The sequence below is a fragment of the Lytechinus pictus genome, chromosome 13 (assembly GCF_037042905.1).
Source record: "Lytechinus pictus isolate F3 Inbred chromosome 13, Lp3.0, whole genome shotgun sequence".
NCBI classification, from domain to species: domain Eukaryota; kingdom Metazoa; phylum Echinodermata; class Echinoidea; order Temnopleuroida; family Toxopneustidae; genus Lytechinus; species Lytechinus pictus.
The window spans coordinates 20,526,476-20,552,696 of NC_087257.1; the positions used below are offsets into that span (position 1 = coordinate 20,526,476).

Consider the following 26,221-nt stretch of genomic DNA (forward strand, 5'->3'; position numbering starts at 1 on the left):
ATAATAACCATGTTCAGGTTTCAGTTTTACTTCTTTTTTTTTGTCCAGCATTCATGTACATGTACAACTAAGATTTGTCAAGATTTGATGAAGAAAGAGAAGAAAAATTTGTACTTTTAATGTGTAGCAGTCCAAGTTCATTGTGTGTACTTACAGATGCTGATGGTAGAAAATAGAATCTTGATTTATACACATTATGGGGAGGGGCAAAATGAAAGGACCCATCATTTTTTTTCAGCATTTTTGAACACTCAAGAAAACAAAAACCTTCAGAGGTTCCTCTTTTCTTTTTCCACAAATACATGTAGTTCATAGAGAAAGTAAAATATATATATTTGAAGGGGAAATTAAAATTGAATAGTGTGTATGTGAGAAAAGAGGAAGAGAGAGAGAGTAAAGGCGGTGCTGCACCAGCCCGAGTTCTCTCAATCTCTAGATTTTAGCTTGATCAGCCCTCTTCGCGAATAAACTCAAGATCGAAGAAACCCTGTCTGCACTGTCGCAAGAAGAGCGATTCGTGCTCAAGCGAGGCATGGATGCATTATGATGTGACGTCTTGAATAAGTAGCCTAATCCTGATTGCGTCTGCACCCGCGAATTAGCGGGATAATTTGTAAAATAGCGCGCTAGTTTGCAAATAATCCCAAGTTGACTTTGGATTGCAATCTCGAGATTAATCCAGTGAACTAGCGTGATAATTGCGTCTCCATTACAAATATTCTTAAGATTGTTCAGATCTGGATAATTTGCCAGATCAGAAATTTATAGCACTGCGCTAATTTGAAAACTGGGGCTGGTGCAGACGGCCCTGAAGTGTTAGGGATAAAGAAAGAGCATAATACTAATAGCAACAGAGATATGCAGGAAAAGAGAGGGGGAGGCAGAGAAGTAAAGATTAAAAACAAATTAACAGAGAAGTTTGAGGGAGGAGTCAAGAGCTACTGTAGGAAAACTAAAAATTTTATTTAAAAAAAAATGAATAAAAGTATCAGTCAACAATGGAAAATCTATTTCATGTCATGTACATGAAAGAATGTGATGGGTGTGCACAGACAGGGAATTTGTTCATTGCTATCCCAAGACAAAAGGAAGCATCTCTTTGGAATGAGTTTTTTGAGTAAAGAGGAAAATGTGTCATTTTGTGTGGAAATACATAGAGAGTTAAATCCTTGCTTTTGAGATGTTTGGGGCTATGTGACTCCAATTTTGTACCAGCACGAAGAGCATACTGAGAATATCCAAAGTCAAGAAAAAGGTAATTAAAAAAAAAAAAATCAGAAAAAACACCCCAACAAGGCTCTAGTACATAGCATCTCATTTGATGTCAAAATTCTCTCTTGTCTCCTCTTCCCCTTCAAACACAGGTGCAGCCGACCAATTCCCCCGAGTCTGGAAAGAAAGTGAAGAGCAAAGTATCACGTCGGAGGGTTGATAGGAGAAACATGACTCTACTCTGCGGAGGATTCCCCTGATCATGTGACCAGCATCCAGCCAATGAGAGACAATGACCCTGTCCCACCTCGTGTAGAGGGAGCCCCAGCAGTACTCTAACTATCCCTTTCTCAAGTTCATCGTCTCTGTCAATACCATTACTCCAGATATAAAGCACTTGTCTGTAGCCAGCGTGCATGCAGCAGCAGCAGCTCCCAAACAAGCAAAGGTGCTAGCAGGATTAATGCGAAGCGCGGCGCCGCAATTAGCGTGAGTCACGTCAAGCACATTTCCTCATTCATCAGCTACCGCCTGAAGAGAACACTTCCTCACACTAAATGACTTTTCTAAAGCAGTATAGACAGCTCTGCGGGATACCAAGTACTATCAAAATTCAAAAGTACTAGCTTTTTTCACGGACTTCTAACATCAGATTTGATTGATTATCCAATTGTTTCAATTTTAATATCATATATTTTTCCATGCAAAAAAGCACTTCATTTTAATGCTTTGCACACAGACAGGAATATTTGGAGGTATTATTAGTCTAGTACCGGGAGATCGGCTTAGTGATATTAGGTATAAAGCTCCAACCTATTTCCTGTTGAATAAAAGATAGGGGAAAGGAAAGGGAAAGCCTGGATATGATAACTGCCAACGTGCGGATGAAGTGATTGATGGTTACAGTGCAAATCCCCTTTGGATATTAAGGAATACATCCTCGTGTATGCAAAGCTTTGTGGATTCCTTAAGCACTTCTCTCCTCTCCCGCAAGAAGAACATCCAATATCCAAGGTGTTGTTAGCACTTTAATTGAAGGTGTAGAGTTTGTAACAACCAATATCTTGGAATCCTCCTCCGTCAAATACAGCTGGGCAATAAATCTCACTGGATCTGTTTGTTGCTTCCTCCTGTGCAAGGAACATCCTGAATCGTGCCATTCTAGCGACTTACATGTATGCGTCATTTACTCAAAAGCCTCGAAAGTGTTTCCTAAACAAGGAAATTGATAAAATTTCAGAGAAACCGGATCCCGAACAAAATTTTACTTCCCTTAAAGTGTACATGTACCTGTACTCATAAAAAATATATGCATGTACGGAGTGGAATTCTGAAGAAATCCAATAGAACACTGTCCTCCGCTGCAAACACCATCCTGGAATATGCGAACCTTGTGACATTCTTGGATCCTCTAGGAAGTGTCTCCAGGAGCCGTAGCAACATCCCGTCAGTAGGATTGTGTGTTTGAGGAAACATGGCCAGGAGACTGGTGTATTGCAAGGTGGTTCTAGCCACCTCCATGGTCTGGTTTCTCTTGGATGTTATGTTGATTATGTACTACAGCGAATGCAACAGCGATTCCAGGTGTAACAATCAAGCCTTAGACCATGGTGTGCCAAGAGAATTAGAGGGTGAGTAAACCCCCCCCCCCCCCCGCCCAAACTTTGTTCTGTTTTTCAAGCTAGTATGCCTCCTGCCATTATTCACCAAATTCTGATAAGGGTGAGTAAAAACACCCCAAACTTTGTTCTGTTTTTCAAGCTTGTATACCAGTACTGCCATTATTCACCAATTTCTGATAAGGGTGAGTAAAAAAACACCCCAAACTTTGTTCTGTTTCTCAAGCTAGTATACATGTACCAGTACTGCCATTATTCACCAAATTCTGATATTAAATGGTGAGTAAAAAAAAACCTTAACTTTGTTCTGCTTTTCAAGCTAATATACAATGTATGTAAAAGGTACTGCCATTATTCACCAAATGCTGTAACCTCTCTCTATTATACAATGAGGTGAAATGACAAACACCATTCATTTGTTGACAAACAGCGTACGTATACGTGTCTTACCTGCCAAGTAAATACCTGTAGGCCTATTCCTAAAATATTCCTAAATGTTCCAAAAATATTCCTTAATATTCCTATAAAAGTATCTTTAATATATTCTTTAACATTCCTATTACGAAAAAAGGAAAATTACAATTTTTACAAATTTGTTCATATTTCTGTCAAAAATGTTAAATTCAAGAACATTCCTATTTCTGGAATTTCTATAGTTAATTTGTTCCTACAGTATATGTATATCTTGGCTGTTTAGTGTTGTCATGTATTCAGTGGTGTTCAAAGTTTAGTGGACCCCACCAGATAATGAACATACATGTATTTCAAGTTCTGCCATGTTTAAGTTTTAATTGTGAAGTCAGGTGATAAAATATTTACATGTTCATTCAATAAAAGTTTGTTTCTCTGTGCTTGTTGAACATTTGTGGTAGGGTTCACAAACTTTTGAGCACAACTGTATATACCTGTACATGTAAACTAAGAGGCCGTTCTCATTACGCTTTCTAAAACTAGTTTACTGGAAACTGATTCAGGAAACCGCTTTGGGAGATCGCTTTGCTAGCGTTCCCACTTGATCACACGAAAGTGGTTTTCAAAATCACTTCAGGTAAAGCGCTCTTTTTGCTATGGAAACGCTCTCAGTGGGGTGACACGTTTCGCGCGAAATTCGAAACCGCAGCATAGGCATTCTACACCTGTCGTGTGGAGTAGCGCGCTCAAAATGTGCGAAGATAGCTTCCCGAAGAACGGTTGTGTCCTCACGCTAAAACCAGTTTAACGAGGCAAAGCTATCTTTAAAACTACATCGCGAGGTGGTTTTCCAAACTGGTTTGGAAGATCGCTTCCAAGACCGCTTCGATCGTTCTCACTACGCGTTAAACTAGTTTCCACTATTACTGAAAACTAGTTTCCAGTAAACTAGTTTTAGGAAAGTAGTGAGAACAGCCTCATACAGTACTGTTACTACTGTACATGCAAGCATCCAACATCCCACTCTTCATTTTCATGAAAGTTCTGAGAACTGATGATGCTACATGTACATGTATGTACCGTACAGAAAATGAAATTGACTACAGACTGCACTGTAGTCTGTATTGTCTGAATGCAATCCGGAACACATAAATACTGCACATGCTCACATCACATCCTAGTCAAACATTGTTTACTTCGAAGAAAAGTGCAGAACACAAAGTATGCAGACGATCATATTCCTTTCAACCTCCCTCATTGTCTTGTCGAACAGCTGACATTCCGGGACTTTTTACTGTGTACATGTAGGTTACTTATATACATGTACATGTAGGTCTGCATTGTGTGCACTTCACATCTGTGCAAATTATTAACCCGACAAATATTGTCAGTCCAATTTGCTAAGTGCTTTGTCATCTTCCCACGTGTGTTGAAAATTGGTCATGAATGATCAATATTGTTGAAAATGAAAGCCAGACATTGTGGGTTATTGGGTTACTTTTTTTTTATCAGAAGTGTCCTCCAATTTTGGGAAGTGAAATTGAAAACTGATAAAAGCCTGAACAGTGTCGTACAGTACATGGCGTATGGTGAAAGGTAATAGATTTTGTTGTACATGTACATACAAAAAGAGTGAAAAGCTGAAATACAGTGTTTTATAGACCTTTATGTTCAAGTATACTGTAGAGTGTACATGTACAGGTAGACCCAATTTATTTTGAGTTAAAGGGGAATGAAACCTTTGGAATAAGTAGGCTTGTGTCAAAACAGAATAATCAAAGAAACAGATCAACGAAAGTTTGAGAAAAATCGGACAAACAATGAGAAAGTTATGAGCATTTGAATATTGCAATCTCTAATGCTATGGAAATCCTCCCATTGGCAATGCGACAAGGATGTGTGATGTCACATGTGAACAACTTTCCCTTTGATGGACTATGAAATACCCCCAAAATGTCTCTTTTTGCTTTTTCTCTTTATCCATGATGTATTCTTTAAAAATCTGTATTACATGCCCTCCTATAGAAAGAACACATGATCTACTGATAGATGTGATAAAAGAGGCAATTTAAGTGAAATATATACTAGAGTAATGGGGAGAGTTGTTCATAAGTGACATCACACATCTTTGTCGCATTGCCAATTTGAGGATCTCCATCGCATTAGTGATTACAATATTCAAATGCTCATAACCTTCTCATTATTAGTCTGATTTTTCTCAAACTTTCGTTGATCTGTTTCTTTGATTTTTCTGTTTTCACACAAGCTATCTTGTTCTAAAGGTTTCATTCTCCTTTAAGTTTGGGAGGAGATGTACTGTACATGTACATGTAGCAAAAATTTAGAATTCTAATTTCAAGACCCTTTTCTGTTCATGTTACAAGTTCCTTTATAATTTTGTTTTCTGAAAAATATTAATAATGACGGGTGATGATGCTGGGTGTTTATAAATGATAGTGGTGTTATTGGCGGTGATGATGATGACGATGATGACGATGATGGTGATGATGATGATGATGATGGTGGTGGTGATGATGATGATGATGGTGATGATGATGATGATGATGGTGATGATACTGATGATGCGGTAATAATGAAGATCGTGTGGTGGTGGCGCCCCTGCTGAGCACTGCCTCTGCTGACAACCATGATGTTGGTGGTGATAAAACAATTCATATTTCTAATCTTTTGTCTGGGTAATCATGATAAAAATTACCTTTGTTATTACTTGCTCTTGATGCCAACTGATCAATGAGTAATACTGATGCTAATCTACATGTAGGCCTACACTTGATTTGCTCTGCACTCTACAGCAACAACAATCACCATCTTTGTTCTCATTTTCTCTCTCTCATCCAGGAGGGCATGAACACGCCCCTCCCAGGCACCAGCCCGCCAGACCCCGGCACGATCCCAACGGGCCGGGCGAGATGGGTAAAGCGGTCATCATACCGCAGGATAAGGAGTCCCTAAAAAACGAGATGTTTAGGATTAACCAGTTCAACTTGTTAGCTAGCGATATGATTTCAGTCAACCGAACGCTGCCTGATGTACGAATGGATGGGTGAGTGATCTCTGATAAATGTACATGTAGGTCTCATTATCTCATAATACATGTTCATGTATGTACATGTACCTCTCAAACAATATTCCTTTCTTTTATCCTCTTAATCATGGCATTTATTCACATTTATTCACAAAAAATGTACATATATATACAAAAAATAATTATTCAATGATGCAATAATTTTTTGAATATCACATGTTTTCAAAATTCCAAACTTGCTTTTTTGTTTACATATTAACTTTCACCTCTCACACAATATGCATGTAGGCCTGCAACTGAATTATAGTTTGTTGGAGGTATATGTATAATTTCTTAATCCTTTTTTAAAGATTTGATATAATAATAATGTCATATTTTACCCAGGGTAGCCACTTTAGTTCCGAAAACTGTTCCACCAGCGGGCCCTGCTTAACATGATAATGTTATTAATTACCCGGCTTTAGCACAGCTACCTTGATCAGGCGCTCGAGTTTTTACAATTACTGTACCATCAACAATAATGTTGATTTTTTTGTTGAAAAGTGAAATCACATTAACTTTTGGGAGGGAGAATTAATTTTTGTAAAGATTTATACACACAAAAAAAAATACAAAAGTAACATCGAGTTAGTGATGGAGGTTTTCATTTGCATGCTGAACATTATTATTTCAATCTTATTTGGATCAAGAAGTTGTGATTGTTCTTCATAATATGTAGATGTTCAGGGTTATGCATACATCTTTTAATTTAAACCTAATTTTAGATTGAACATCTATAGCCTTTTTGAAGTCTAGGCCATGAAGGGATACATTTATAAAAATAATTCCATATCATACATGTATGCAATGAGTCATTTTGACACCAGTCTCCACCCAAGGTGGAGGATAATAATGCTGGATTTCAGTATTATATTACTCTCTGCGTTGACAAACACAGTCCCACTGATTGATATTAATGTCGGGATAATCTTCTTGTATTAAAATGTAGTAGGTAGTTCCCACTGTGCAGTGCATAGCTCGTACATAATCCCTTTCCATTAGTTCTTAAGGGCAATATATTTTCAGTGGTATTCAGTCTGCTCATTGTCTGGGACTATTCAAATGGATATGCAGTATATTTGGAAGGATGGAAAAGTGCTGTCAGTTGATTCAGTCCATTGCCTTTTGAAGTAGGGATTTACCCCTCTCCACCCTTACATTTTTTAGAGTGTCTATTCATAATTCTCCAGGGATGTACATTACTCGCATTGCAATTTGCTACAAATATTTTTAAAGACTATTTGTACCATATTTTTACTTACAACTTGGTTAAGAGCTTTTCTCTTATGACCGAATACATTGTACAGTACATGTATGTACAATAATCAAATATGGTAAAACTGATTGTGCTCATGATTGATATTTTGAAGCTCTTGAAAGCAAATGACGGGGGGAGGGTGTTCATGAAGCTTCTTGTCAACGGCTTTCACTGGTAAATTGCCAATTCGTCCACTGCCAACTCGTCCACTCACCACATGGTCTACCTTCATTTAGTCTAATGCCATTCCGTCCATCAATATTTCGTCTAACAACCATTTGGTCCAATAACCATTTTGTCCTGGAATCATCACTTCGTCTACATGTAATCACCATTTTGTCTAATATCATTTCGTCTAATAACCAGTTGGTCTTATACCCATTTTCTTTTTATTCATTTTGCACAATTAACACTTAAGTTTAAGTTTAATTAGACCAAATGGTATGGACTAATGGCTATTGGACCAACTGGTTATTAGACGGAATAGCATTAGACTAAAATGAAAGTAGACCATGTGGTGAGTAGACGAACTGATGATAGACCAAGTGGTAGTAGATGAGTTGGCAATTGGACGAATTGGCATAATTGACGAATTGGAAATAAACCCTTTCACTGACAAATTTCCTCTGAGCCAAATGGATGCAATGATTTTAGTAGCTTATAACAACAATCAGTGAACTCACTGACTATTGTTTTTCCGAACTGCTTCTCTGTTGGAAGTTTGTTTTTAAGGGGATGAGGGTGTAGGATTAATAAAAAAGTATCTTAAAAGATTAAATGATAATCTGAATTATAGAAGGTTTCACAGTATACCATGGAAATGTATTTTTAACATTTGCCTGAGAAAGATACTGTACATGTTAGGCCTACATGGTGTACCGTGAAACCAAAGATATTAAAAGGGAAAGATCGGACACTTCGGGGATTTTTTTTAAACGCTCCAAAACCCCCGAAAAATGTTCCTGGGGAAGGACGCCCACTAGCGTTGAGTAAGTAAACCATCGCATGTCGGCACACAGCTGTGAATAAAACATATGGGGGAAATGAGAGAGGGGACTTTGGATAGGGCTCAAGGGTGGTGCATGGGAAAAATTCCACCTTCTATTACCCAGAAACCTCTGAAATATATTCATCTCTAATTAAAGAAAAAAAAATTGAATAAAAGATATTTTAAAGTGTAAAAGTCTCCTATTCCATTTCTCTCATATGTTTTGTACACAACCATCTCGCGATACGCAAAGGTAGAAAAAGGTTGTTACTTACTCAACGCTGTAGGGCGCTCTTCCCGAGCGTTTCATTACGCGGTTTATGTACTGTCCGATCTTTCCCAACGTTGTAGTATTTTGGTGAAACCTACTATTCTTCTTCGCCATGGAAACCTTCAGAAGTAAACCTGAATTAATATTTTTTTTTCATCCTGTATGTTTTAAATTTCTGTATCATTACCTCTTTTATACTTTGAAACAAAAATAAACAAAAAATCTATCCATAAGAAAGCCTACATATACATGTACATGTACAATATAGATCTTTAATGACATTAATGATATTGTTTAATGACATTACTGACATTACATAATGACATTACTGTACCTTGTATTAAATAATTCAGTATCAGTATTGGGATCCAATCAATTTGTAACCAGTGGTCTTTGCCATATTCCGTCATTATTTCTATCCAACTGAATGCTTCGTTTCCCTTTTTATGCAATTAATACCAAGTACAGTGTACATTTACCATCACAAGTGGGATCGGAATTCCATTCCATCAATCAAATGATATCAAAAATGTAATTTACTTTAATGTAAATTTCCTCCTCGCTCATTTCAAGGACTTGTGTACAGAATTTTGCTTCAATGAATTTGGCTGACTTTGATGTACCTGTACATGTGATGTACAGTATAGTAGATTGTGATTTGATGTTTAACTGTTAGAGTGGTTGTGAGTGATTTGCTGACACCTGATCCCACATGATCAATATAAAAGGCCATCGCCCCACCCCAAGATTGATTTGGACCAGTAAACCAGTGAAGCCATATATTCATTCTCAGTTGGCTGATATAGCTTTTTTTTTTCGGGGGGGGGGGGGGGGAATGGGGTGGACAGGGCATTGAGCTTATAAAGATTGTCCTGTCATTTACATGTACTTGACAGATATTTCCCATTTTCAGTCCCTCATCATTTTTTATACTTGTAAATGACCAAAAAAAGGGACATCATACATGTACATGTAAATTTCAAGTATTCCTCTGGCACTTTGCCAGTAATCAGCATTCAACAAAATGCCGGGGAAGGGGTTGGTCATCTACAGTATGTACTAGTACATGTCATATTGGAAAACTTGAAGATCATTATTTCCTTCTCGATATTGTAGCGAATGTCAATTAGAGCCAATTCCTTAGCAACTAAAAGTATTTCATAGCAACAAATGGATTCTGTCGTCAATTATGATGACTGCAAATACATTTCTGTGTTTGTGTAGGAGTTAATATTGAGCATTTGTTCTTCTGATTACGCTTCACGACATTGAGCCATAGACACACAGTAGCGTTTCTGATTGGCTAAATAAACAATACAACTGTACAGTACATGTAGGTTGCTCTTGCGTAGTGGGCACCATGTCATTAAAAAAAGTCAGATATTAAAATGGCTTTTATTAATCTAAACATCAAAGATTTATTACAAGAGAAAAAAATCCAATATACCAGAAGCAAAAAAGAGAAATGATGAAATAAATTACCAGCAATAATTGCAGCAAATGTCAGTTGAATTGATGCATTTTTATGAATACCAGCTGAGTATATTTGGTGTTTTTTTTAATAGAAAAAGCTTGAATTTGTGAGCCTTGAGGATACATTGTACGTCTTCTCAACACACTATTCAATATCTTGATAATGGGAACGGATTGTAATTGAAACATGACTTTTCTGGTACCATATAAACTTACGTTTCAAATAATTTTTGCCATTTTCAGCAGATAGTAATATTAATATACATGTATATTGTTGCTGAAATGAATGGAAACATGTTCCATTTCTTTGTTAAATTCCTCTTTTCACTTGCATTATGCTCATTTTTCATGTCAATCAAATACTAAAAAATTGCCATTAGCTGCTGCCATGGCATTTTTGTTGTAAATTACAATATGTGTACGTTTCTGTTCCAGAGTTTTTTGCAAAAAGGGATGATTTTTGTACATGTACATGTCCATGTAGCTCTGGCTATAAAAAAAAAAAAAAATCTGGATTGAACTATGAAGGATGAGATGGATGTGGTACCTGGTTAGGATGAAAAAAAGATGACAGGATCTACTCATAAATCTGTGATGATGAATGGGTCATTGGTCTCTGGTGACATTTCTTGCTGGCACCCTGTACAGGGTGTGACAATAAAAAGGACACACATTTTCCATTGCCATTTGTGAGAAAAGTGTCTTGTGCATGTAAATTACATGTACCGTACAGTAAATCAACTTTAAAGGTAAAAGACAGTACATGTAGTTGCAGCAAACAATTATTTCACGAGAAAGTCTCTAAAATCAAGGTTAATTGCCACAATATTATCATAGATCTACGTGCACATTGTAGATCTGGTGCATTGAAATGAACTTTTTTTTAAAATCATGAAATTTTAGCTGAAAAACCAATAATTCTGATGATCACTAACACAGGAAAACATATGTGGGACAGTGTATTAATATTGTTGGGAAAAATACCCCAAATTTGATGGAATTCCATGCTTATTTTGCTAATTTCTCAGCAATTATGCATTTTCTTCCCGAGCCACTTGGCACATATTTTTCATTCATACATACACCATATGTATACATGTAAATGTACAAACACTTGGGTGGTAATTTTATAGCACTCTGTTCGAACTCATTTTGAGATCTTTACTATAAAACTGGTATTTATCTTTTAATGTTGACATTCCAAAGAAGGCAAATGTACATGTACATTATTTTTGCATAAGCCTCGGTTCTTACATTATCACAATATTTCAAATCCTGGTAAATTTAACCCATCATCATCACAATATCAAGATTATTTGTCATGAAGAGATATTAACTTAAGCCAACTTTGTGGGCTTCATCTTAATTCTTGAGATTACAAGTGAACTTGCGATATTTTTCATCCATGAAGCGGAATATTCTGGTTTTGGGGGAAATCACCTGTGTTTGAGCAAGATTAAGGAAGAGAATGCAGCTGTTAAAAGGGAGAGAGATTCTGCTTTGTGGGCTACATTTAGATCTCCCTATTATTTCTGAAGAGCGCTTGTTTGGGCTTCAAAATCTCGAGATGAACAAATTTGGCTGGTGGAGAACAAGCCGCATTTATTCCCAGGGATGGTTGTGAAAGTTTCATTCTAGAATGCTTCAACCTTTCCCAGATTTTCTCAAGCAGGCACTCTGTAAAACTTGCATGTAGTCAGTGCATGCCTGGCTGCAAGTGACCGCTAAATATTTTATGTGCAAGGGCACATCTTTTCATAAATCTATAATGTCAATGAGTTATTGGTGTCATGGCCTAGGCTGACACAGGTTGTTCCTTGAGACTACATGTATATAAAAAGTCTTGTTAACTTTCAAAATTATCAGGTCTACTACTTGTACATGAAGGTTTTGGAGGTATCATAGTGATTCTTTAAAGGTAAACTGAGCTGCAACACCCATCATGTAAAAGAAACACATACATGTACATGTTGGCCTGCAGTAATTATGTAATGGGCAATTCCATAGGTTGGTGGACATGAGCTCAATGTGTCTTTGTACATATATAGCCCATCTGAACCGTAACGTGAGTAACCACTTTATCTGCACCCCTAGTAAAAACCATGTGTTCTTTATTTTTTTAATTATATTCAAATTTGTCTCCCTAATATACTTCTTTGAAATGGATATAATCAACTTTCATAAAAGCCTTGCATGAGGACACTTTTCACTTACCGGTATGTCCACTTTTCATTTTATGCATGTCCAAATCATGTAACATGAGTAACCGACACATTTCAAAGATTTGCCAGGAGCATAATGAAATTTCCCAAGTTTTGTTTTTATACAATTTAGGATAGTCAGACTGCGTACTATGTTGTGATAAAGAGATGTTTAGTTCCTATCAATAATAATGGAGTTACAGCTCCAAGTATGAGTCAAGGTGTCTCCAAATGTAACGTGAGTAACCGTGGAATAGCCCTAATGATGAAGCCTTGAAAAGTCCACATGAAAAGTTTGATTATCACAGAACTGCTGTATTAAAGCCTGTATCATATATGTACTGTACCGGCTACCAGCATTATGTTTATATTTTTGATTTATGGTAGATTGGCTAGACAGTCATTATCATTGTTGATAAGTAATAAGTGGCCACTGAGGAAAGAAATTGTCTGTGAAATGCTGGCTGTTCTCTGTACATGTGGTAAATTGCCATTTTGTCTATTGCCAACTCGTCCACTCATCACATGGTCTTCCTTCATTTTAGTCTAATGCCATTCAGTCCATCAACATTTCGCCTAAAAGCCATTTGGACCTATAGCCATTTGGTCCAATCATCACTTCATCTAATCACCAGTTAATCCATGACCATTTCGTCTCATAACCAGTTGGTCTAATATCCATTTTATTTTCACTCATTTCACCCAAAGTCCAATTAGACCAAATATTATATCCATGGACTATTACTGGCTATTGGACCAACTGGTTATGAGACGAAATGGCGAGTGGACGAAATGGCAATTAGACCATCAGGATAGTGGAGAACTAATGGTAGATCAAATGATACACTGTAGTTAGACGAGTTGGTTATTAGACGGATTGGTATTAGACCAATAGAAAATAAACCAGTATGTGATTGACAAACATTTCATTGGCAGAGGCAAGGCTATAAAACAATATATGCACCAGGCAAAAATAAAGTATTTTTAAATATATTTTCCAGTGCTACTTTTCACAACTTCATACTGCTTATAAAATCTGCAACATTTATACCCCCGTCACACTTATTCGGAATCAGCAGGAATCGAGCAGAACCAGCCGGAATGAAGAACTTTCAGAATTTGTGCCACATTCGGGAGTTAATTTGAAATTTTCACTACTTTTGCAAAAATGTCGTTCGAATACTTAGAACGTCCTCTGATCCCGCCTCGAATGATTCTTGCACATTCCGGGTGTATTGACTGTCGAATACAGTCGGAACACAGGAAGAATATTAAGAATGCTGTTAGAATGCAGCAAGAATATTTAGAATGCAGTCAGAGAGCAGTCAGAATGCACTTCGAATGTCGTTCGATATTTCTCCACTTCGAATGCACTTCGAAAGTTTCGAACATGAGCAAAACATTCGGGCCGGTCACAAGAATGGACCCGAATGTCTGGAATGCACTCAGAATGCAGTCAGAATTTTTAGAATGCGCTTCGAATATCCAGGAATGTACCAAGAATTTTCATTCCGACGGCATGCCGGCTCATTCCGCCTCTGTGTGACGGGGGTTTTAGCGTTGACATTGCGATGAATGGGGATTTCCAGGATCAGTTTTTAGTTTCCAAGGCTCTTTTTTTAATATTTCCGGGGCTAAATTGCCCCCAGCTCTGTAATTTTTCCCCTGGTATCCATGGTTAATTTTCTTGAAACATTGAAAGTTGTATTAGAGACCTGTAGAGACCATGTATCACCATGGCATGGGAACAGGTTTTCACCATCTACATGTACTACATCAGAGGGGTACATATACATGTACACTGTATGGAAGCAAAATCTAGTACATGTAATGTATACTGTACATGTACATGTACATGTATGTTGGAAAGAGTGCATAAAGAAAGAGAGAGACACTTTTACCAAAGTTCTTTGTAAATCAATAATTTAAAATCTATTTTAGAATACTACAGTACACGTATCTTTCTAGAAGGTCAGTCTCAACACTCATTTTGTGTGTCTACATGTATACCGGTACATGTATCTCAAAATTTAGCTTTTTATCCCCAAATTATTCTTTTTTATTGTTTTTTTCAACTTCTTTAATAGCTCCCCACTTTAATCCCATTCCTTCTCCCATTGATCATATTCAGTTTATGAGGAATTATTTCTTGTGCTCTGAAAGGCAATTTCTGTCTTTTCTACTATGATTGATAACTAGAAATATGCAATTTGTTTGACATCTAATTTCTGTCCTCGATGATTTATGAAAGCCCAGAACAAGGGTGAACTGGAGGAAAAAATATGTACATGTACTGTATCAAATTATTTTTCTTAAAGGCAGCCTTTATCTTGCCATACGTGTACTTAAGTTCAATTCATTGGCAGAACATATTCGCACAGTACCAAATCTTGATTTATTTGAATCTGAAGTTGGTAAAGTCCTGAAATCTGTATTATCCATTTTAAAACATATTTTTGTTACTAATATGTTTTTGTTTCTGTTTTGATCTTGTTTCATCACTCCCTTTATTTGGTTTTTGTATGTAGGTTTTTGTTTGACTTTTGTTTACTTTATTATGATTTATTATACTTTGTTTTGTATTACATGTACATGTATGCATGGCCTCTCTTGAAATAAGCCATTGACATATAGTAGTTTCATCCTATAAAGTTTGGTGATATCAGCATCAATATTGTTTACCTTAATCTAAATTTGACTTACCTTAATTACTTTGAATATTTACATTTGATGAGCATAATAATGAACCATTGTTATGAATTGACCATGGATGTAAATAAAGCAGTATAGACCTACGTGTATTTTGTAAGAGTGATTTATAACAGGCCAGCAATGATATTGAGTGAGTATGCATTCAATGTATTACAAGCACAATGAGTGGGAGAGGCAAGCAGGATCTGACAAATATGAGATGAAATAGAAGTAGAAATTTACACCAAATTGGATCATGAAAAAACTTTTTTTTTGAAACATTAGAACTTGTTGAGGCCTCAAAATACATACAATGTGTGTATGTGATGATATTGAACAATCTACCTGAACCAGATAATTTTTTTAAATTTTCGAACCAGCAGAAGCTTTTTTCATTTATTCTTTTTTATGAGGGATGGCCATTGTGCTTGCATAATATTTAAATTTTCCCTATTTTATTTTCACTTGCTAAATATTGCCAGGACCTTGGAAATTTCCTGCTAATTCTTTTTTTTCATAAAGTGCAGTTTCTTCATAAACAGTACAAGTACATGTACTTCTACACAATAATTTTCTGTTGTCATTCCATTTGTTTCGATTGGGATCTCTCTCCTGCATGTACACAGAGACAGAAAATTATGTATGAATATGCAGCTTGCATGAAGTGGTTCTCATCGCATTTAAAAATGCGCTAAAAATGTAGGGAGAAAAAGCAAACTCTTGAGCAAATCAGAGCATAAATGAAAGACATGACTTTAAACACAATTTTGTTGATTTCTTTCTTTCTTCAACAGTTACATGTTCATGTAATATCCAGTTTTAAAATCAAGCATTTTAAAAAATAAATACATGTAAGAACTGTGGCCATGTAGCTCTGCCAACAACGTTGCAGGGTGCGCTTCTGGAGTTTGTGTGCAAGGCTTTACCTGTAGTAGCTGAATGCGCTGCCTTTCTCTCTTTGTGTAGAAGTGAGATCGCGATTAAAACAACAGAGCAGACAGAAAATTTTGGTATGCAGTACTTTCTTTTGCACAGGCAAAAACAGCTGACATTTTATTATTGGATTGTCTATCAGAAAATGTCAGGTATTTTATAAATTTGGCAGGTGTGAAAGGTACCTACATTTAGGTGCCTGGCTATTAAAGGACAAGTCCACCCCAACAAAAAGTTGATTTGAATAAAAAGAGAAAAATCCATCCTGCATAACACTAAAATTTCATCAAAATCGGTTGTAAAATAAGAAAGTTATGACATTTTATAGTTTCGCTTAATTTCACAAAACAGTTATATGTACATCCTGGTTGGTATGCAAATGAGGAAACGGATGACATCGTCCACTCACTATTTCTTTCGTATTTTATTATATGGAATATGAAATATTATAATTTTCTCTTCATTGTCAAGTGAAAAAACAATTTCTCCCTGAACATGTGGAATTAGCACTGTTTGATACTATATGGTTCAGTCAAGTTGGTCCTTATTGTCAAATCTGTAAAAAAATGAAATAATGTACATGGATAATTCAAACAATATAAAACAAAAGAAATAGTTAGTAAGGGACATCATCGACTGTCTCATTTGCATGTCACTCAGTTGTGCATTTCACTGTTTTGTGAAAAATAAGCGAAACTTTGAAATGTCATAACTTTCTTATTTTACAACCGATTTTGATGAAATTTTCAGCATTACCCTAGTTTGATTTTTCTCTATTTATTCAAATCAACATTTTTCTGGGGTGGACTTGACCTTTAAAAGCTCCAGAATCCAGCAAAGTGTGGACAGTGGTGATGGTGTCTGGTCCAATTACATACTGTACATATCTGTGTCCCTGTTTCATGCAGAATGTGAGGCTGTCATAAAACTCATTTTAGAAACATCGTCACTTTATCAGTCATCACAGGAGAGCTGTTTCTTGTCTGCAAAATGCACTACCTTTTGATTTTTTTGTATGTTGATTCATTCTATCTTTCATGATGGTTTGTTTTATATTCATTCATGTGAATATTAATATATTGCTTGTGAATCAGATTTTATCTTTTTTCCAACTTTCTGAGAGTGCTTTATATAAAAATATTTACAATATTTTGAAGCTGTCTCTCACATTGCTAGAAATAATATTTGATCATTAATGTCAAATGAGTAACAGGGATTGATATCAATCCCGCAAGTCTGTGTGCCCTTTCACATTAAACTTTGACTTGCCTTTTAGCATCTCAGTTTTAAGGTACTGATGGGAAAAAGTGGTATCGAATTCGCTGCTGAGCCTCTGATAACCTATACACTCATGTACATGTACATATCACTATAAAATGAATATGAATTGATCAGCAGTGTTTTTCACCCTGAAGAAATTGATTCAAATATCATTCAATAGGGTACTCTTAAAAAATTGTGGTCATGGAAAGTCAGGGATTGAGGGAAATTGGAAAATTTGTGAAAAGTCATTGAAAAGTCATGGCATTGCATTTACATGTACCTCTTGGCTGTGGCAGCTTTCCAGTTTGTTGTGTCTCGCAACTCTCATACTCTGTGATCATATTCTGCTATTATAATTTGTGTTCACGATTTCCATTTTCCCAGTTTTGTGACATAACTACATGTACATACATGTAACTCCCTGGATGTCATGGGAAGTCATGGAAAGCAGCAATAGTCATGGAAGAGTCATGGAAAAGTCATGGAATTCTGTTTTCAAATTTATGTGGGAACCCTGGAACTGATACATGTAGTGATTGGATGTACCCTAAATACTTTAAAAATTCATTTCTAAAAAGTGCAAAATGTGCTTGTTCAAAATGAAAACAAATGTGTCATTAATTTCCTGTGCTGTACAGAATACCATCAATTACATACAGGTCTGTCTTTTGTACACCTGTATACATGTATTTCACAAATTTAACCATTGTTAGTCTCCCAATGGGTCAGATGCATAAAAAGTAGCAATTTCTTTTGAAAGGGTTTTGCTTGGCTTTTGCTTGATTCCGTACACTGTATGCATAAAAATGAGTGATCAAATGCTTTTGCTAACTGCCTAGTAGCATTTGCTTGATGACTATTTGTTGCTAAAAAGCGTATGCATAAAGTGAACAGTTTGCTTTAATACCGCGTTTTAGCATTCGCTTGGGTTTTTTCAAGCACTGTCAGAGCAGCTTTCATGAGCGTTTGCTTGATCAGGGCGTTTGCGCTTTATAGTCATGTAAATGCACCTGAGAGAGAACCCAACGATGTACCATGACCTACATAACATGTTTTCTTCCTTGTAAGTACAAACCGAAAGCAAACTATAAATTTATTAATTAGAAACTATTTAAAGGAAAAGATGTTACATGAGAGAAGCGGTATTTGCGCTACTACATCTCTGCATACTAGTCCAGCTTTTATTCTGTGAGTCATATTCACACCAGCTTGAGCTGTGTGACATCGCTATTGTTAAAACCCAAGCTTTCTGAAGGCAAGAAATTAGGGTTTTAATATAAAGCACAAGCAACGGGTTATGAAATAAACAATCGCTTTTTTTTTTATATTCAGCATGATCTTTTGCTTGGCTAGCAATTGTTTTTGCTTGTAGCAATGGCTTTCCAGCAACTGCTTCTTTTTATGCATCTGACCCAATTGATGTATTTACATAGATCATGGTTCCATTTTATAAAAGAAGACTTTTTGTAATAACAAATTATTTATATAATAAATCTGCTATCAGCCAATCAGATTGAAGGATTTCAGTATCTTTTAACTGTTCTTGCAAATTCTTATTATGAAAGTTTTAATGAAACAGCCCCTATTGGGAGTTGGGATACAAGCTTCACACCAGGGAGTACACTTTGCCCGTGATCGGCAATCATACATTTGGTACAAATTAAAACAAATTGATCAGCAATGCTCCTTTGCCTTTGGGAATAACATCAATCATTTTAATACATGTATGAGAGCATGTTCAATTCACATTGTTCTCCAAGCTTATTTTTGAGCATTTTATGGACTGATTGTACATACAACATCTTCCAAGAATGGAAATGAACGATCAGTGAGTTGCCTTCACTCTTAAAAAAAAAAAGATTGTAGAACCTTTCTTTTTGTAGTGTTTGTGTGTATTACATGTAGTCAGAAAGAGGGGCAGTCTTTGAAACATTATTCCACTATTCCACTGAGCATTGTAGCATACATTTATATCTACACTACCGAAATCACTGCCCCCTTAATTTTTGTGGTGCCAAAATGGCCCACTTTAATAGAGATACATGTACATTTAAATCTGTTCTAATCCTGGTTTTGTGGTAAAAATAAGGCTCAGGAGTAGGGGATGAATAATTGATTTTTTTTTGTTCTTGGGAAAATAGAAATTGTTTGTGATATCTTTTACAATTCCTTTCTTTAAAAATGTCTGCTTTGGAAGTACTCCATCCTCATCGACTTTCATATTGCTTTATAGTACTTAATGAATAAAACATCCTTTTAGAGGGATCTCATGAAAAAAACAAAGATTTGCATCTCATATCATTTTGTAGAATTGATATTTCATGAATTGAAATACATGTAGGCCTATATATTTCTTTTATTAGACTCTCATGAAATGTATTGAATAAATTTTGCAAGTGAAGTATTCAAATAGTTTTTGTCGTGTACATGAGTATGCCGGAACTGCAAGTTTGATTGTGTGTGTTTATCTCTTCAAGAGTACTCAGGCAAAAGTAGACTGCATTTTAATACAACTGTTTGATTTGACAACTCCACCCTGATATTAAATTTGTCTTTAAATTGAATTTGTTTTTGAAGCAGAGGAATGAATGTGTACTGTACATGTAGCTCACTGTGAAATTTTGTGTCAGTTTGAGGATAGATTTTCCATAGAATAATCTTGTACTGTTGGGTACATACACATTGTATATCTAATAGATATTTTTACACATGTATGTTTGGGGATCGTTTTTTTTCTCTCTAGAGTGTAAACAACTCATTAATGTACTCATATCATTTTGATTACAATGTTGTATGGTATTTTATTGGTGATTGAAACTTTGGTAGTTGGGACATTTTGATAATCATACTTTTACGAGTGAGTTCACAAACATGGGAGGGCCCGAGAGTGATTAGTTGGACTTAATTCTTTTCTTCATAAAAAGTCACAATTTAACTTATGTTTGAAACATTTTTTGGTACTGTGCATGAACTGCAGTAGATGCGATATTAGAGACAATGTTCTGTAACACTACAAAACAATTCTCCTTTTTTGTACATCAATTTTTTTAATAACATTATGACAAGGATTACAGATTTAACGTTTCAGTTTCAACAGGTTGAATTGCTATATAGGTGACTGCCCTACACAGATATAAGAAAAGGTTGGTTTTACCACACCATCTATTAGACACCGTTCTCACTTCCGTCCTAAAACTTGGAAGCGATCTTCCATATCGGTTCAGAAAACCACCTCCTGATGTAGTTTTGAAGATCGATTTGCCTCGTTAAACTGGTTTTAGTGTAAGCGATCTTCACACATTTTGAGCGCACTACTCCACACACTGTATGTGGAATGCCTACGCTGCGGTTTCAAATTTCGTGCAAAACATGTCACCCCACTGAGAGTGTTCCCATAGCAACAAGACCGCTTTACGTGAAGTGGTTTTTGAAATCCACTTTTGGGTGAGCGAATGGGAAAGCTAGCAAAGCCATCTTCCAAACTGGTTTTCTGAACTGATTTCCAGTAAACTAGTTTTAGAAAGTATAATGAGAACGGTGTCTTAGGGAAGTCAGCTACATTAAAACGACCACACTATTCAAGAATATACATTTGCATGTGCCGGCAGGCCTGTGCAATCTGATATGTATCTCATCACTCAGTCTCCGGATAGAGAACTTTCACCCCTTTTTTAATGCCACAAAGTTCAAGTGGCATATTGGTTTATAGAGAAGAGGATTCGTCTCCTCCTCAAATAGCAACACTAGTCATATTAAAATGTTTTTGACCATATAGAATTCTGTATTATTGGCTTTTTGCATACTGTATATTAGATACCCCACCCCTGTTAAGCAGTTACACTATAGATGAATTTCCAATCAGGGGGGAGGGGGGCACTCATTGGAATGAATGAACCACCGTTTCTGTCCCCACCCCGCCCCCCACATACTTTTTGAAAAATAGAGTGCTATGTTGAAATTAGACAGCTTGCATATCGGCCGCCAGTTCGTCACTTTGAAAAAAAAAAACTGTTTCTCTCCTCTTTCCCCAAAAACATATATATATGTTTGTTTGTTTGACTTAATTAAAAAAACATAACATACTGTAGGCCTACGTTTAATATTTGCCCGCAATCAGCATATAGCTCAGGCAAAAAAAAGCTTTATTTTGCAATGAATGGGGATTTTCCATGGCGCCTTCATGAGTTTCCAGGACTCTTCTGTGCATTTGGGGGGCTAAATCGCCCCCAGCCCCCATGTAATATAGCTGTTTTTCAGCAAGGCCTATAAAGAAAGTTCAAGAAACATATTGTATCAATCCATACTGAAGATTCCCTTTTTCTACCCTCTTCTTTTTAAAATGTGTAGATGTAAAAGAAAGCGCTATCCACCGGCCTCTGAACTCCCGAGCACCAGTATCGTCATCGTCTTTCACAACGAAGCGTGGAGCACGCTGTTACGCAGCATCCACAGTATCATCAATCGCTCACCACGGGAACTCCTCACTGAGATAATACTTGTTGACGACGCCAGCGAAAGAGGTGCGTACGAAACCCGAGTCGGCGATCAAAGTCGTCATCGGATGATAAAAAAAGTGGTTGAGGGTGATGATGGCACTCTGTGGCGGGCTAAGGATCGAGATCTCCCATGGGTGGATGGGAGTGGGACCGAGTATCATACCTTGTTAGGCAATCATGGGATGTATTTATTTTAGGAACCATCAGGGATCTAACCCATTAGTGAAAGTGATTTGTGTAAGAATGCCTGGTAGTGTTGGAAGAGGCTAGATAGAGTATTCATTTGGATGGTGCTTTAAGGAGTCTTGTGATAAACCCTTGATGCCATATATTAGAAAGAAAGTTGCTAAGTGGCAATTGAGAAAACATTCCCTCATTCATGTTAACGGCCAAAAGTTTTCTTTTGCTTGTTTTAGTTGGTCTTCCTCTCATTCTCTCTCTTCCACCCTCTTCTACTCTTTATCTTTTAGCTTTCAATGGAAAATTGATACAAACATAACTGTCACAAGATTCCTATCATTCTAAAGTGCAAACAAGGTAAACAAGATATAGGATTTGTTTTGAAATTGTTAGTTATACAAAGCCTGTTTGTAATTGATAGTATGAATATCAAATCAAATGTGCTTACTTTTGAATGAAAATGATACTGAAGAAAAATAAAGGGCAGTTCCAAGCAAAAGTGGACATTTTCCAAAAATTTATATTGGCTCTATTTCATATCTGGATCAAATTTTTCTATCAAAACTCAAATGGAATTTCATAGATACAAAAGGGGAACATAAATAGCCACAATTTTTTTTCTTACGCATCTCCTTATAGGAGAATCCAAACCATACAAGAAATTCTATACATGGGACTACATATATTATATTTTTACTTAATTTCAATTTAACAGAAAACTATTGCTAGGTTTGTAAAATTTTCTGTTGGATAATCTGAATGTCATCATTTTACATCATATCAAACACAAATTTTAAAATATAAATTCATTTTACGTTGCCCATGAGTGGATACTTCTGATGTCACTCCGTAACTGTCACTCCGTAACCGGGTATAGGTTTACGTTTTAAGTCGTAATCAATGAAATAATACACACATTTTTTAATGTAATGCAGCATATTAAAGCTAGAACAAAATAGAATCCAATCAATAAATAAAAATTATGATAGCAATTGAAAATTCAGAGTTTGAGCAATGTGTTTTCTCCTCAAATATGCATGTCCATTTTGCGTCACTCCGTAACCATGTTTATGAATATTCATACCTCATTAATTCAGTGGATCAAAATAACAAATGTTATTTTTAAAAGTGGGTTTCAGCAACTACCGTCAGGTACCATTTCTTTGAAAATAACTATTCAAATATGGGTGATATCTTTGTTTGAATGCAAAAAAGTTGTTTCTGAATGTCACTCCGTAACCGTGGAACTGCCCTAAACAAAGTATGTGGGAGAGGAAGAAGGAGAGGGGATGAAGAGGAGGGGGAGAAGTAGAAGGAGAAGAATTTGATTGGTCCCTAAAACCCAATTGATCTAAATTTATTTCAAATCCATTAAATTCACATATAGAATGTAACTTTAAACAAGGTATCAAAAGATAGATTACAAGAAAAAAAAGAGAAAATCTCTATTAAAAGAAATAGAGCTTTTACAGAAGAAGGATAGGATTTTAAGTTATATCGAAGGAATAAACTAGGAAAGGAAACTCAATTATTCAATAGGGCATGCATAAAAAGAAGGAAGCTGAAATTAATTAAAAATTCATGAAGGATATAAGAAAATAATTGAAATAAAAAAGGCAGAGCAATACATAAAGAATTGAAACTGCACACGGTTTTGGGTAGTGAAAGCTCATTCTACATTCAGTATTATGCGTCATTGTGGTTTATACAATGAATAATTGAATAAGCATAAAACCAGAAAGTGATTCAAGCACGATTCTGTATCAATTAGCAAAGACAAGCTATCTTGTACGTGAAAAGCCTGATGGGAAAAAAAAAACATCTTGCCTTGGTTTACAGAAGTACATGTATGCTAATTTGAATTTTTGCATGGTTTAAACAGCGAACAGAAAGTGTGATTATGTAGACGTTTCTTGGTACAAATGGTTTCATAGAAAGAGAATGAAAGAAAAGCATTTTAATGTTACAAATTTGAATTGTGCCTCTCAAAGGGGGGGGGGGGGGATGGGCCGGCTGTGCCCCCCCTCCCTCCCTCCCTCCCTGGATCCACCAGTGTGTATCATACATGGGTACAGTTTTAATTGATGGAAACAATGATGTACAATAAAATAAATCCAGTTTAGCTGTGAATAGTGACCAGCAGATTATTGGATATTTAAACCTTATGGATTTGAATAAATGTAAAGCAAAAGGTTTGAATTTCAATCATTTGAGATTGAAAAGTTAATCTCAATGATTAAAAAATAAACCCAATATTCGGTTTGTCGTTATTCACAGCCGATCTTGATTGATTTTATATCATTAAAATTTATAGAGTGTAGGCCTTCAAACAGAATGATTAGTGGTGAAATTGGCATTAAAGAACCTCACCCACTCAATGTATTCATATCCTCCACACTTCGTTATCTCCATTATTTAACATTTTCAACCAGATTATAGCTTTATCTTTTACAATGTCTCACCTATGCAGACTTTCTCGGACAGCAGCTAGAGGATTATGTTAGAAAATTATCGGTCCCCGTTCATGTGGAACGGATGGGTACAAGGAGCGGTCTGATAAGGGCACGGCTGAGAGGGGCTTCGGTCGCTAAGGGTCAAGTGTTAACTTTCCTTGATGCTCATATAGAGTGCACGGAGGGTTGGTTAGAACCGCTGATGACAAGGATTAAAGATGATAAGTAAGTGGAATCTTTTATTCTATTTCATGAATTTTGACTAGATAAGGAAAGGGGAGGGGCAAGGGTGGGATGGGGAGAGGTGGGACGGGGAAGGGGACAAAACTATCATTCCCACCCTTCAAAATCAAATTCTTGAAACATTATAACCACTATACATGTACATTGTAGTTTTTGTTAATGTTCTGACTTCTGAGTGTTTTGTTTATTTTCTTTAATTTTGATTATTGATTTTTTTTTTTTTTTTTTTGGGGGGGGGGGATGCTATGTACAATCCAAGATTGCCAGTTCCCACACTGAAATACTTGAAACATAATGTAATGGGTATAATTTTTTTTTCTTGGATGCACTGTACAATGCATGGTTCCCACACTACAGTTCTTAAAACATTACAAGACTATATACACATAGCTTTACACACTTGAACATGGGTTTGTTTTCTGTATGTTTTTTCTTTCTTGGATGCCATCTACATGTAATTCCGTGCTATGGGAAGTTCTTAAACATCATTTGAATGGTAGTTTGTGGTTAAACAACACATTTTTATTGGCATCATTTTTTTCTTGAATACCCTGTACATTGCATAGTTCTCACCCTATGGGAAGCTCTGAATTTGTAGGTAATACTTCAATGAAAAAAAATTAATGAAAATCCATATTTTATTGTTCGAAATAGACATGAAATGAAATACTCCGAAAATTTGCTTTGCCCAATTGATCGTGGGCCCGGCAGCCGCTGTGCAGCGCCAGATAGCGTACCCCCTCTCATTTTTTTTTCTCGGATACCCTGTAAAGTGCATAGTTCCCACACTATTAGAAGCTCTGGAACATTATTAGACTGATAGTTTGTGGTGAAATATGAGAGCATGTTTGTGTGCCTCTTGCGTGAATCCTTATTTTGCGGTCTTACAGTCGAGAGTTCTCATGGTGGAGAGCTTACCTCTCATCCCAGAGTTACAAAAACGATAGAAAATAGAAATATCCTGCATCGAACTCATGTTTCAGCTGCACTGCAATTCTACTGGTATTGGGGAAAATGGTTTTGTGTAAACATGTTTGTATCTGTGAAAACAGTTTCGATTTTGCAAGCAGGCCCTTCGGTTATTATAAAACGATCATTAATTTGCATTCAGGGAGATCTCTCATTCATTTAAAAATAGCAAAATTATGGCATCACATTTCGGTTATTGTGCATTTACATTTTGGGAATGAATGACCGATGATGATCTTTTAAGATCATACACCTTTCAGTTTCAAACCTGAATACATGTAGTTCATCTCTGTCTAAATTCTAGATTCATAATGATACATGAATACAGAGAGGTTTTGTTTTAATAAAGTAGGGATATTGGGATTTTCCCCTGAGAATCAATTTAATTATATACAATATAAGACTTTTTTACTGGATCATTATCATTTGCATTAATATTGAAGGCTCTTGTATCGTAGTTTTGTTTTTGTCTAGG

At 36.1% G+C, this 26,221-nt stretch overlaps 1 protein-coding gene across 1 annotated transcript; it reads left to right on the top strand.

Annotated features, from left to right (window-relative positions):
* Positions 1–1,360: 1,360 nt before the first annotated feature.
* On the top strand, positions 1,361–25,713 carry LOC129275132 (polypeptide N-acetylgalactosaminyltransferase 1-like). Its single transcript, XM_064108720.1, has 4 exons — positions 1,361–2,843; positions 6,102–6,306; positions 21,753–21,925; positions 24,552–25,713. The coding sequence occupies exons 1-4, from the start codon at positions 2,687–2,689 to the stop codon at positions 24,761–24,763; spliced, it is 747 nt and encodes a 248-aa protein (XP_063964790.1). The 5' UTR covers positions 1,361–2,686; the 3' UTR covers positions 24,764–25,713.
* Positions 25,714–26,221: the final 508 nt, after the last annotated feature.